We start from the raw sequence: 13,426 nt of genomic DNA, 5'->3' as shown, positions 1-13,426 counted from the left end.
GGCGTTGCATGCGTGCCTAACTAAGCGATACTTCAAGCAGCAGCTGTTGCGTTTCCGGCCGCCTGGTACTTGACGATGAAAGGCACCGTCGTAAACACATCCCAGTCTTCCTTCCTCTCGCGGTCTCCGTAGATCCTAAGTGCGCTGACCTGCATCTTGTACACGCCAGGCTCGAGAACAGTGCCGTCGGCAAGCAGACCATTGAAGTACGCCCGTTGATCAACGCGGGTGACATACGGAAGAGGCCAGCCGGCCAAGCTTCCGAGGTTCTCCTCCTTTCCGTTGACAAATGAGAGAACGTCCACCGCGAGTGAGGCGGTCCCCACGGTAGGTTGGATGTAGACGTTGGGAGTGGCAGACTGGTCGCCGCGGTCGGAACGGGGAGGATTGGCAGGGTCGGGGCGGGCGATGGTGTAGGTGCGGTTGGCGGGGACGACGCCGTTGTACTCGGCAAGGTACGCTTGCGAGGCGGTCAGAACTGGGGTGTTGTACATGCTGCCGACGACGCCGAGGTATGGCACGTTGAGGGAGGGGGCGTCGGTGGTGCTCGTGAGGATGATGTATCCGCTGTACACTGGGAGGAGGGTCGCGTTGAGGTTGGAAGGGGGCGTACAGGTGATGGTCAAGTCAACCGAGCCACCAGCGGGAACAGTCAGCTTTCTATAGAAGGCGTTAGTCAAGGTGGAACAGAAGTGGTGAGGTCAGCAACATGACTTACTCAGAGCTGAACTGGAGTTCCGCCCACTCTTCGACGATGGGGTTGGGGAAGGCGGCCGCTCTCAGGCGATCGAGGCTGGAAATGAAGGTGTACATGGTGACGGCCTTGCGGTGGCTGACGTCGAAGACAAGGTCTGCAGATCCGGTGTTCTTGATGCTGACAGTGGCGTTGCCGACGAAGTTGTCTGTGTCGTTGAAGGAGATGGAATTCACGCTGAGCTCGGCGGTGGAGCGGGCAGCATCAAATGCCTGGACAATACCAGCGCCCTGTTGCGGGACGGGGGCAACGATGTCAGAGTGCGCAGTGGTACCATCAAACCAGTCGAGCTGCCTCGCGGTAGATGAGAGGAACGAGGCGAGGCGCTTGGGGTCCTTGGTACCATGAGCCTCGGCAAGAAGGGCGTAAATGGCAGCGGTCATTGGACACGACATGCTCGTTCCCGTCATGACTCTGTAAGAGCCTAAGGCGACAGGGTAAGTAGACAGGATGTTGGCGCCAGGAGCAGCGAACTGAGGACTTGCGTGCAGTTCCCAGGTCGGTCCCCAGCTGGAGAAAGTGCCCATGTAGCTGCCGCTGCTGTTGTTCTCGAGGTTCTCAAGGCGAGTCTTGGTGTTGTTGGCATTCGGGATGGAGACAGTGACAGCCCGGCCTTGGTCGAGGAGAGACAGCCACTGCGTAGACTGATAAGGTGGAACAGACGCGACACCAAGAATGCCATCGGAATAGACATACTGCTCATCCCGCATGGTTCTAATACATACGTTAGTTGGTTAATCATGGCCATCACAGGTGCTGACAACTCACGTGTTATCATTGGTGTAGTAGAGGATGTAATGTCCACCCTTCGCGGCAACATTGTTGCCTTGGTCGTTAGGGTAGCAGCCGGTCGCTCGAGAGTCGGGGAACTGCAGCAGGGCGATCTTATTGCTAAGATCTGGCGTATCTTCCGGCAAAGCACTGCAGGCGTCGCCAGTCCAAAGCTGAAGGGACAGATCACCAGTCAACTCGGGAACACCAGGCAGGTAGCCAAACTCGGTCTTGCTGCTTTCAGTGGAGTTCGAGTCAACACTGAAAGTGCCGGCGTTGAGAAGAGTGGGAAACAGTGCGTTCGTAACGGCACCGATGCCGGCAACGCCCCGCCCTGTTGCCGGGGTAGAGGCGTAGAACATGCCGGTGCCGCCGTCGTTACCCTCGGAAATGACAACGGGGACGCCGGCATCAACAATGCGGGAAGCAACAAGGCCCCAAGCATCCTCAGCCCAACCGGAAGCACTATTAAACTCGTCAACACAGCGTCTTTTATGAGCAATCACAGGGTATTACTTACTCTCCATCGGAGCAGGAAATAATATCAGCTCCCTCCTCGAAAGCCCGGCTGAACGCAGCAATCAAGATCTCGTTGGTGCCCGAAGCAGCGCATCCCCATGCACGGTAAGCAGCCAGCTTCACTCCGGGAGCGGCACCAGTGAAGCCGTACTCATTGCCTTCGAGCTGAGCGGCAATGATTCCAGCAACGTGGGTTCCGTGGCCCACGCAGTCATCCATGGGGTCGGCATCGGGCTGCGCAGGTCGAACGCCAGGAAGAAAATCGTCGCCGGTAAAGTCCCATCCGGCTTCGACGAGGCAGCCGGGGCCGAAACAGCCTCCAAGGGCAGGGTGCGTCCAGTCGACACCGCTATCGATGATTCCCACACGAATGCCCTTACCGGTGATACCCTGTTCGCGCAGCTTGTCGACCTGGGTCATGATGTGAGGGGAGAAAGTGTCCTTGGTAGAGTTGCCAGGAGCACCGCCTTGGCGCTTGACGCGGGCGTTCGCAGGTGCGGAGCCTTGGCTCGGGGCACCATTATCCTCGGGCAAGTCGAGCTTGATGGTCTTCACAGGCCAAACGTTCTTGATGCGAGAAGAGCCAGCCATTTGGCGCCGGAAAAGGGCGCTATCATGGTGCGCTGCATTTGACTCCTTGACTTGAAAAGACACACCCTTGAAGAAGCGGTAGCTCATCTCCATACGCGTGTCGGCATCGATGCCATCGGCCTTTAGCGACTCAAGAAAGCTGGAAGGAGTGTCGTTGTCGTCGGCGAACTCGACAATGTACGCGCCCTGAAGCAGCTCGCTGCGGCTCTTCGTCGTCTGGGTGTCGTCGGTTTCCGCTCTCGGGAGGTGAGCCGGCGCCGGGGCATCCGCGTAGATGCGCGGGTGGAGCGGCTTGGCCGTCGCGGCGTTGGCGCCCAGGAGGGTCGAGATGATCGCGTGCGAGACCCTCATCTTGACTTGATCACTCGCTCACAGGATGTATCCGTAGGCTAGCGGGTGAGGAGACGAGAAAAGGTAGATCGGGCGCCATCGCGGGTGCAGCCGTTGATATACACGGGTAGCCCGCACCTCGTCATGGGGGTTGTTTATCGGTTGATGGAGCAGATGACACGAGTTGGAGATGAAGAACGGCAAATACGAGCTTCGTTCGTGATCTAGCGCGCAGATCCCCGGCTTTACAAGGGGCGGCCCCACTGTCGAAGGTGTGCCCCTCGCGTGAACCGAGATCCCCGACCTGGGCTGATGGGGAATGATTCCACGAAGGCGTAGTGTAGAACATTGTGAAATCACCTAGAAGAAAGATCCAACTTGCCTCGAATCATCTCATGGCTCAATTATCAAGTACACAGTGTTCGAGGTTTTCAGAGTACATTGCTATTCATCTTTTTTGCTCGTCAACAAAGATTCAATCCAATGTTATTGTGTGGGTCCTCTCAGCAAGTTTACAATGCGCAACTCTCTTGGCACTCCTCCGTATTCCGAGGGTATCCATTGAAACAGAGCAAGGTAGTATTCGCCAAAGTTGCCGAGCCGTCACCTTACTTGCTTGGGCAGGAGCTGCATCTCCCCACGAAGCAGATGTCATGAAGCGCCTTCGAAAATGAAGACTCGAGGTCTTCGATTACATTGGAAAAAACGATTAAGGCCTGTCTATGACACGAGTGACAACTATCAGAACTCTAAACACACCTTAACTTCACTTCCGCCTGCGAAGTTGGATCTACTATGAACGAAAGCCACCTCAGCCCCTCCAATCTCTCGCATCATTCAACAGGGCTCCGACCTCATGAGTCCGGTCATTCGCGCGCTCAATCACATCGTACTCATACATAGCTTTCCTCCAGTCTTGGATCTCGTCCACGAGACGGTCAGGATTTTCTTTCGCTGATATGGTGATGTCGTCGAAGAATTCCTCCAACCTCTTCCGTCTCTGCCTCTGCGCCTGCACTGCTAGTTCACGCTCTGTGTACTGACTCCCAAGCTCAGACCTGAGCCTCAGGATCAAGTTATCGGCTCGTTGCAACCCCGCATTCTGATGTGCAAGACAGGTCCGAAAGGCCTCTCCTGCAGACATTTTCTGGCCCTCAAAGTTAGCATCCGCAAAGCACTTATCCATCTGCCTAGTCTGGAGCACTTCGCTTGAAGTCTCAAATTGAGAAAAGTTGTAACTCGATGAGCTGTGCGATGATTCTGTAGACTCGCCCGAGGAGCTTGATGTCAGATTCGAGAGTAGTCCGTTGGGTGGCGGGCAAAGTGGTGAGCGCATGTCTCGAACTACCTCCTGCATCAAGGAAGATGGACCGTGTACCTTTTTTGGCACAGGGCATTGCTCAATCTTTTGGGATCTGTCAGTGACATCTGCACTCCAGGTATCGACATCACGGCGCAAACGCTCTTTGGCCCTCGCAGAAATAGGCTCTCGGGGAATCGGGCTGGGATCGTATACGGTTGGGGTTGTGTTTGTATCCGCCTCGGGAAAGGCTGCCTTGGCCTTTTTGGTAGCTGTGAGCCAGGCCTCAGCACTTTCGTTTGTACTCATTGTATATGAATTGCGAAAATTGTGTGTAGCGTAAGAGTCCGTCATAATATTCCCTCGACACCTGCCGCGCTACTCTCACACTTATGTATCAAATCTGCAAAGGCAGCGTGGGTACACAGTACTGAGAACAAAGTCGTTTGAAAATCAACCACGCAAACAAGCAATCGCTGTTTCTTCAACGGGAATTGTGTCATCCTCAAAACCATTGTTTTCATTGTTCCCGCTTAACTTGTGCGGCCAAGGGGCTTAACCTGGCCTTGTGGTTTGAAAAGGAGAAGCCGAATCCGCTTTCATGCTTTATCCTTCAGTATATGTTCCACACGGCCTTGGGGGTGATTCGATATTTCGTGCCAGAACAGATAAGGTATATAAGATCGAGAGTGTGTACACAGCAGCCTCACAAGCCTTTCACGACGTCGCCGCTCAGAGACCCTGTTATCCTGTCTCGTTTGGCACATGCTTATTACTTCCACGCGATAGTCGCTCCCGTGTTGTGCGACTCTCTCGCAAGCTCGATGATCCTGATCGCGTCTCGCGATTGAGTGGCCTTCACCTCTAGCTCAGCTTTGCCATTGATCGCGTCGGCCAGATTCTCATAGATACCCAGCCAGCGCCCGGTGATGCTGGGATATTTGCCAGTGTACTTCTTCGTCGCTTCATCGTACTTCTGAACCGTTCCGTCAAACTCTTTATACGTCGTAAGAATACCACGCAGCTCAGTCGGCTCCTCGCCGAAACCAGGCTCGAGCGGCTTACGGCCTTCGGCAATTTGCTCCTCTTGAGGGCAGGTGCTTCTTTGTTGGAACTATGACGTGTCAGCGGACAACAGTTCGTATGAATGGTGGGCTACCAACCTTGAGCCATGATCCCTTTGTTCCTCTCACGAGATGTTTGAGTTGCTGGGCCATGGGCGTGGTGACCGAGGTCTTGACGGTCACCAGGAGGTCCTTCTGCGCTCCTTCGTACTGCAAAACGATTGTGAACGAGTCTTCAACCTCGCTTTCGATACCGCGCTGGGCGCGGAAGAAGCCAGTGACGGACTTTGGACGGCCGAAAAGAGTCACTGCCTGGTCGATGCTGTGTGTCCCTGTGTTTCGCCATGATTAGAATAGTGTTCTTAGGCTCTAAACTCAATGCTCAACTCACCTAGACCGAACGCCATGCCATCGCCCGGAGTGTACTCCTTCTTATTCATTGAGCTCAACCAGGGAGGCGACTCAAAGTCGTAGTGGATCTCGGCTTCCTTGATCTCTCCGAGTGCATCCTGTTTGATGAGCTTGCGCAAAGTTTGGAAGTCTCCATCCTGCAGTTTCAATGAGTCAAATACTTTCCATAGAAAGACCTCGCAGCACTCACCCATCTGCGGTTCTGAAAGCACGTCAAAATGAGACCCTTGTCCTTGGCGATCTGAATAACACGGTCTGCTTCTTCAGACGACCTTGCGAATGGCTTGTCGGCGATGGCTTCAAAAATGTCAATCTCTGATCACATCATCAGCTGCATTGGATGATGACTTACCATGTTTTCCCGCCAACAGCGCCTTCTCTGCGAACGATGCATGTGTATCAGTGTGAGTGGCAACCACAACGAGTTGAATGTCCGAGTCGGCGAAGAACTCTTCCGCAGTACGGTAGTGTCTGATGTTGGGAAAGTCAACCTTGCAGTGAGAGCCGGCAGGCGCGGATGACAAATCGCTCGGAGCTTCCGCTCTCTGCAAGATTGCTATCACCTCGTAATCCTTGTTGGTAGTGATGAATGGCAGGTGGAAGCTCTTGGCGGCGAAGCCATAGCCGACAACACCGACTTTGATGGTGGACATAGTGTTATTGTGTCGATTTTCTGTGGTGACTTTTGGGTGACTGGATGAATATATGAGAAGTTCGAAACATCTATCTGCAATCAAAAAGCCGGCCAGCTTCCTTTATATCCCATCTTCTAAGATGCGGGGTGTAGGTACAGCGGCGGCTTGACGGTGCGGGATGACGGGGTGCAGGGGCGGAGAGGACCCACCCAAAGCCGACACTCCGCGGAGCACTAGAACTTCGTTTTCGGGTAGGTTGCAATACCGACTTCAACGATTATACTTTGGTTCAACATCTAGAAGCCTGTCGACTAGAATATTGATCATATCAAACACTTTCCAAACAGTCAGTGCTCTCCTATTGATTTTACAGAATTTTTAAGTTCAATTTCTCTGCTCTTCTAGTCTGAGATACATCGTCAAATCTCCTCGATTCGCATAGTACTCAAATCTGGACAGACAAACCTCCGCTTCACGCGACCAATCATGCATGGCATGGTTTTAGCCGCACCGCATCAAGCCCCGCTAATTCCCCAACTGCTAGACTTTCCCGATCGAGACATGACTAACGACGAATGACGTTATTGAAGCTATCCCAGACATGTTACTGCAGATATTTACCGAAGACCGATGCAAGTTGTAGAGGTTCCACTGTCGACCCCGGGTGGCATTGTCCTGCCAGTCTGAACCGTGGAACTCACTCTAGTGAACATAACCCGGCTTTTGACCGTATACGACAAACCTAGACACAAATAATCAGCAAAAAGCCCGATTTTCACGGAGCGGTACAAGAGGGGTAGCACTTACATGTCGAACAACAAATGTATACCCCCCTGTTTCAGCTCTTTCCTCACAGCCGCTAACTCAACCTCGACCTCAACCCGCGATCTTCCCAAGACATCGCAAAACAGTTTGAGAGTGAACGCTTCCAGTCCCTCCAACGTGATCGCCAGATTCATCATCCCCAGATCTTTGTAGTACGGGTCCCTCGGCCAGGGGCCTATAGGACACTTGAACTGCCGGGCGTAGACACCATTGAAACCTACCTCCTTCACCATGCCTTCAATCTTGGCCGCCGGAGAGGGATCGCGGCCCATGCTTCTGCAGGCGTTGGCGAATGCCTGATTCCAGGCCCACGTAGCATGTGCGGTAGTGTATGTGCTGTCATCTGAGTAGAACTCGGTGTCCATCTCTTGGAATTCGGCGAAGCCTCCGGGATTTAAGTGGCTGGTTCATACTCAGTCAGCATTCTAAGCTTTTGGGGCGTGATGAATTAGAACTGACGTACTCGTAGATATTCTTTACTAACTTGGGCCAATCGGCAATGGAAGCAGCCATATACCGACACATAATAAAGTCGTACTTTCTGCTTGCAACCCAGTCACTTTCCACGTCGTCTACCTCAAACTTCACGTTCGGGGGAACCCTGTACTCCTGCATGTCAGTCTTCGAACAGCCTTTCTAACGTGAGTTGACTTACCATTCAGGCTGAATCGGACTCAGGTCATTTCCAGTGACCTGCTCTGCTTGTCAGACTCTCCATCTGCAACGCACATAAGACTGAAAACCTCTGCGTTCTGGAAAATATCACCCATCTCCACCGCCCCTGGGGATGATCAGCCTTCGCTCACTTGTCGCAATAAGAATACTCAGCTGCGTACAAATCCCCGTGCCTGTGCCGATGTCGAGCATCTTGTGAATCCTCTCCTTTTGCAGCGGCGCAAGATAAAGTCTATTGCCAATAGTTTTAACAATCATGGCATGAGCTAGATCAAGTCGATCCATTTCATACTACATTGGTCTTGTCAATGCACTGGACTTGCATGTTAAACAATGAAAATCGTACATCATCATTGGGGAATGCATATGCTGCGCGTTGTCAGCGTTGAGAGGTCTGTTACGCCTGGTATCGGCGGGACCCGCATAGCCAACTTACTCCCTGGGCGAAACGCATGATACCGACGGCCATATTCAACAGGATAGTCGACGACACTTGAAGTCAGCGACGCGCTGTAATTTGACCTGGTCTTGAGTAAGCACCTAATTCATGGGTCGTTGGACGCTGATGGGCTTACAGTCTCTCATCAATTGATGCTGTGTCATCCTCTCCCTGATACAACATCAGTACGGGACCTGAGTCGAAACTTCAGTGACAGGGGAAAGTACATAAGGCTGAGCCTCCGCCTCAAGTTGATCCATCTCGCCAGTTGATGCAGTCTCGGGCTGCAACCTGCCAAGTTGGACGGTAGAAAGAAGGACTTGCGCATCGGTGATAAGAGGTAGGAGAAATGGTGTTTCGCTCTTTGCGGGGTCGCAGAAGATACGCGGCCTCCGTGCAGAGTTCACGAGTTGAGTTCGTCTGGTGTTTCCGACCGCCCGTTCCTTCATAGAAACATATTTCCCATGTTGTTTAGCCAAAGGTATGAAGAATTCTAAAGCAGCTTTCTAACGCCATAGCAACAATTGACTGACTCGGGTCTCACGCATTTATCGAGTGAGAGACATTGGACTGTCGCACAGCTGGTACAAGAACCTGCCTTTTCTTTATTACTGGTTCGCATCAATGAGGATTGGGAGCGTAAACCAAAGCCCATTCAAGGCAGTTTGTGGTAGAACAAAGCACACCGAATTTTCTGCGTGGCACCCCGGCAATTTTGTAGGCTTCTAGGGAACAACTGGTTCTACAGTCTTGTTCACTTTCATTCGGACAAATCAACTGGATTATGTTGAGCAAGGCCTTTGAGCGATAACCTCAGGCATTGGGGCTGAATTTTATTAGTAGAAGCTCTTTCCCGCTAGGAAACCTTTCTGATTATCAACAGAATCAATTTCCACCAACTCCCGTCAGAAAACAGCAAACATTTTCAACCACGCCAACCATCTATCCCACCGAAGAACAACTCATAATAGGTATTCAAACACTACCCCAAAAACGGAAAGAATGGCCTCCCACAAGCCAACTTACGCCCAGGCCCTCGCCCACGCAAAGGTCCTCCACGACGATTTCCAAACCGAACTCGCCGCCTTCCGCCAGAACCTCAGCTCGCACTGGGACAGCTGTAAGGACATCCTCGAAACCTTTGAAGAAGGTGCGCTAACACGCGAAAATCTTGCTTCTCACGTACATGCCATCGATGCGCTGCACATCCGTCTCTTTAATCGGTATTTGGCACTGCGGGAGGGTCTGCACGACCTCATAGGCCCCCTCTATGTGGGTGCAGTGTATCCAAAGAAGGGCGAGAAAGACATGTTGTTGGGGATGTACTGGGCTTTTGAGAAAGTCCCCTTCTTTGACGCAGAAGATGGGGATCCAATGGGTGGTAGACAGGGCAATGATCGGGAGGAGGTGAAGACTGGGCGGTACACAGATGAGTCTGGGGGAGGTGAGGGTAACGATGAACAGCCTTGGGTCTTCCAAGAGTATGATCCCGGAGCTGATGGTAAGACTGGCCCCGAGGAATGGTGGGAGGTCCCCGAGAAGAAAGAGGCGGATCTGATCGATCTGAGCTAGAACAATCGTGTCTTTCAACTAAATACTTGAATAGCTTTGCAGCAGTCAGCTGGCCACACCCTCTCGACCTCAAATAGACTACCCTCTATAAATTCCCCTTCAAATCCCTGTACTTATTCTCCGGGTCTGCCATCTCCTCCTCCACCGTCTGCAACTTCTTAATCACCCGCGCCGGGCTCCCCACCGCCACACTATACGCAGGCAAGCTCTTCGTGACCACAGCCCCGCTTCCCACCGTCGTGCCGCGCCCGATCTTGACGCCTGGCATGATGGTCACACCTCCGCCGATCCAGCAGTCGTCCTCGATGGTGACGGGCAGTCCGTACTCGACGAACTTGATGCGCGAGAGCACCGAGGTGTCGTGGCCGGCGGTGTAGATGCTCACGTTGGGGCCGAACTGCACGCGGTCGCCGATTGTGACGAGGGAGACGTCGAGGATGGTCATGCTGTGGTGTGTCAGGTTTTGCCCCGCATCATCATGAGAAGGCCACGTACTTGAAGTTGGCGAAGCAGTTCTTGCCAAAAATGACATTACACCCGTAGTCCACGATGAACGGCGCCTCGACAAAGGTGCCCGCGCCCAGCTTGCCGACCATCTTGGCTAACGTCTCCGTCTTGAGCTGAGCTACCTCGTCGGCGGTGTGCTTGCGGTGGTCGATCTCGTTGAAGTCACGCGCGAGGCAGCGGCCTTGGTGGCGACCGTCGACTAGGATTGGGTCGACGGGGTTGTACCTTTTATCGCGGTCAGGAATGGGAAAGGAGGTGTCTAGGGATTCAGAAAGAGCGCTTACATCATACCAGAAACCATCTTCTCGTACTCCTCGCACCACGGTGTGTTCTGGAGGGTGCGAGCTACTGCGATGATTTCGGGGTCTTTTTGAGACTTGGCCATCTCTGTAAGTTGAAGGGTTGTTGTTTTTGATTGCCGGACGGGAAGGTGAGTTGGGGAAAAGAAGTGACGACGGTCAAATGAGAAGCTGCAGAAGAGAAACAAATGAGAGTCCAGTTATGGACGGTTTTAAGAAAGACAACGATGAAGTATGTCGTGTCCTGAAGTCAAACAATCGTTGGTGTTGTGTGTAAGTGGCGGTCGATGCGGAGACTCCGCCGGCTGGCTGCACCACAGTTCTGCGTGGAAGACAGGAGCAGCCTGGTGTGGGGTCCTGCCATTTGTCGCGATAATTTTCACGACGGCTTCTAAGTGGCTGGCATGGGTGAATATCGGGCTACACAGCTTGGTTTGCGGAGTAGACTGTCCATGTGGTGGAGGCTGAGACCGTGGTCCCGGGACGGCGAAGCGGCCCGAGAAACACTAGATCCAGTCTTCCTGGCCCCGTTCCGGAATATATATCCCGCCTAAGTCCATCTGCCGGTAACCGGGTCACGGGTGAAACGACGGCTGTCCGTGGATTCTAGCCCTATTCAAATCCAATTGGAAAAGTCTGTCATGTCTACTGACCAATGAGGTCGTAACTCGTATGCTCATATCCATCTAAGAGACGTATGTATGGAATCCGTGTACCTAGCGCCTCGCATAGCCCCAAATGCCAGTTCGTGTCTTGCAAATACACCCCAGCGCCTCATCCGCTGACCGCATTCTTCCTGCGACTTGCCAGCCGCTGTCTGGAAGCTTGCAGCCTCTCCTCGTCCATGGTCGACCTCCACGTGCAGTCATCCGCAAACTCGCACATGCGGCACTTGTAAGCCTCCTCAATCTGCACGCCCCGCGGCTCTCGGTCTGCGCGCCACCACTCCAGCGTACTGCCCAGGTAGAGATTCAGCGCGCGGTCGTCCATCGGAAACACCTGGCTGTCGATGAGGGAGCCGTCGCCGCGGTATCTGTACTCTACGGCGAGAAGTCGGCCAACGGAGTCTGCACCGTGGGCGAAAGTCTCCTTCAACTCGGACCTGAGAAGAGGAAGTAGTTCGCGGAGGGTTCTGTACTTGATGAAATCTGGTGTCTGACTTGTAGCTCCGTCCGCGTCAGTACCGCCATTCGCCGCACCAGATGCTGACGGAACGTAGTCGCCATCTGGTGATGAGTTGACGTCGAAGAACAGCTCGTCGTGCAAGCTGCCAATCTGCGCAATAAACGAATCCGAAAACGGCACATCAGGGTCTAGATTATACCGCCTGAAGATTCTCAGGTAATCCAACTTGTCCGCCGCCATCTCTGATAGGAACCGCTGGTAGAGAAAGAGCTGCACCTTTGCGGGGCGCAGAAGCGCAGGGCTGTTGGGCGCCTTCATGGACCCCCGCGTCTTCACGTCCGTCAAGTAAATCTGCGGAATCTTCTCCTTCCCCGCATTCTTCGACGGGAAGTAGTCTGTGATGCTCGCCTGGCTCTGGCCCTCCGACTCCTGGCTCAGCTGCTCCTCAAACTCCGGGTCCGGGTTCTCGAAGCTCAGGCCGTCAATGACGCCGTTGACGAGATTGCCGTCCGCGAAGCCCCATACCTCGAGCTCGCGGGTCATGCCCGTTTCACGGAGCGTTCGCAGACCCTGGATGAGGTTCCACATGCGCAGCCCGAAGCCGTCCTCCTTGCTCGCGATCTCGACGCGGACGGTGGTGTGGACTTCGTCCTCGAGGTCCTGGTGCACCTTGGTCCCCTGCTTCATTGCCGCCGTGCGAGTCTTCCGGCCGAAGGGCAGGCGGGTGAGGGTGTAGAAGTATTGCAGCTCGCACCATGCGCCAGCCGTCAGGTCGGTGACGGTGAATGGCTTTCGCGGGTAGGATCGGAATCGTACGAGGGGCGATCGGGTGTCATCGTCAGGTTCTGGTGGGGGGGTGGTCTTCGGTTTGGAGGGCGAGCGCGAGGATTCGCTTTTGGGTAGAGCTTTGCTCACTAGACGCTTTCCAGTCAGTCAGTTTCTAAACAATGGTCCTTTCCATGTGGCGAACTCACGATCCGGGTAGTTGACGACGCCGTTGCCATTCGACGGCGGGGTGCCAGCCCTGTGCTTCCTGCTGTCGGTGCCAAACGCAGCTCTGCGACGACTGCGAGGAGACCGTAGTGGCGCCTTGGCCGTAGCAGACGGCTCGTAAGAGAGGGCATTGGAGGGAGCATCGTTCAGACGGAACTCCTCCTCGGCGACGGTGTCGATGCCCAAGTCCTCTGCGAGCGAATCAGGTTGTGGTGGTGCTGAGGCGGGGTTGGGAGCTTCGGTGATGAGCAGGCTTAGCAGAGATTCGTCTTCCAGCGTGAGATCGTAGCCATATTCGTCGTCAGAGTCGAGCGAGAGCGATGCTGCCATTGTTGTGCGACTTGGGAGTCATGTCGGTGCGTGGTGGGGTGATGTGAGGTCCTTCCGGTGAAGGCGTCACGACTCAGCGGGGAGATCGCCGCTAAAAACACGAGAAACGCGTTGGATGAAGTGCCCAGGTGGCGATGGGAGGTGACGGCGTGGATACGCTTTAGTGCTTGCAGATGCTGTAAGCGGAACTTCGCCGCCTGTGATTGGGCGCTGGGGCTCGCTGGTGCCTGGGAGCCCCTGCACTGGAAACAGGCAGCGCTGCCATCGAACAAAGCCCAGAAAAATA

At 54.0% G+C, this 13,426-nt stretch overlaps 6 protein-coding genes across 6 annotated transcripts; all 6 read right to left on the bottom strand.

Moving 5' to 3' along the window:
* Positions 1–32: 32 nt before the first annotated feature.
* On the bottom strand, positions 33–2,986 carry GCG54_00008294 (Minor extracellular protease vpr; the record flags this gene model as incomplete). The annotated part of the gene is made up of 4 exons (XM_045408262.1): positions 33–660; positions 719–1,468; positions 1,523–1,990; positions 2,046–2,986. 4 exons carry the CDS (start codon positions 2,984–2,986, stop codon positions 33–35), a joined length of 2,787 nt encoding a protein of 928 aa, XP_045257996.1.
* Positions 2,987–3,776: 790 nt separating this feature from the next.
* On the bottom strand, positions 3,777–4,574 carry GCG54_00008293 (uncharacterized protein; the record flags this gene model as incomplete). Its single annotated transcript, XM_045408261.1, has 1 exon — positions 3,777–4,574. The coding sequence occupies one exon, from the start codon at positions 4,572–4,574 to the stop codon at positions 3,777–3,779; it is 798 nt and encodes a 265-aa protein (XP_045257995.1).
* A 463-nt stretch (positions 4,575–5,037) lies between these two features.
* Positions 5,038–6,393, bottom strand: GCG54_00008292 (putative oxidoreductase; the record flags this gene model as incomplete). The annotated part of the gene is made up of 5 exons (XM_045408260.1): positions 5,038–5,379; positions 5,429–5,661; positions 5,721–5,877; positions 5,931–6,037; positions 6,093–6,393. 5 exons carry the CDS (start codon positions 6,391–6,393, stop codon positions 5,038–5,040), a joined length of 1,140 nt encoding a protein of 379 aa, XP_045257994.1.
* A 684-nt stretch (positions 6,394–7,077) lies between these two features.
* Positions 7,078–8,485, bottom strand: GCG54_00008291 (putative methyltransferase tdiE; the record flags this gene model as incomplete). The annotated part of the gene is made up of 9 exons (XM_045408259.1): positions 7,078–7,117; positions 7,183–7,602; positions 7,664–7,801; positions 7,856–7,893; positions 7,944–7,981; positions 8,037–8,166; positions 8,222–8,244; positions 8,312–8,397; positions 8,451–8,485. Coding segments are annotated over 9 exons (948 nt in total), but the record flags the coding sequence as incomplete, so codon positions are not given.
* Positions 8,486–9,971: 1,486 nt separating this feature from the next.
* On the bottom strand, positions 9,972–10,778 carry GCG54_00008290 (putative acetyltransferase C18B11.09c; the record flags this gene model as incomplete). Its single annotated transcript, XM_045408258.1, has 3 exons — positions 9,972–10,332; positions 10,382–10,618; positions 10,678–10,778. The coding sequence occupies 3 exons, from the start codon at positions 10,776–10,778 to the stop codon at positions 9,972–9,974; spliced, it is 699 nt and encodes a 232-aa protein (XP_045257992.1).
* A 688-nt stretch (positions 10,779–11,466) lies between these two features.
* GCG54_00008289 (Exonuclease V) lies at positions 11,467–13,140 on the bottom strand (the record flags this gene model as incomplete). The annotated part of the gene is made up of 2 exons (XM_045408257.1): positions 11,467–12,731; positions 12,792–13,140. 2 exons carry the CDS (start codon positions 13,138–13,140, stop codon positions 11,467–11,469), a joined length of 1,614 nt encoding a protein of 537 aa, XP_045257991.1.
* Positions 13,141–13,426: the final 286 nt, after the last annotated feature.

This window comes from Colletotrichum gloeosporioides (genome assembly GCF_011800055.1).
Source record: "Colletotrichum gloeosporioides strain Lc1 chromosome Unknown consensus_91, whole genome shotgun sequence".
NCBI classification, from domain to species: Eukaryota; Fungi; Ascomycota; class Sordariomycetes; order Glomerellales; family Glomerellaceae; genus Colletotrichum; species Colletotrichum gloeosporioides.
The sequence above is the reverse complement of the archived record's forward strand: the minus strand, read 5'-3'. Positions and strand labels throughout refer to the sequence as shown.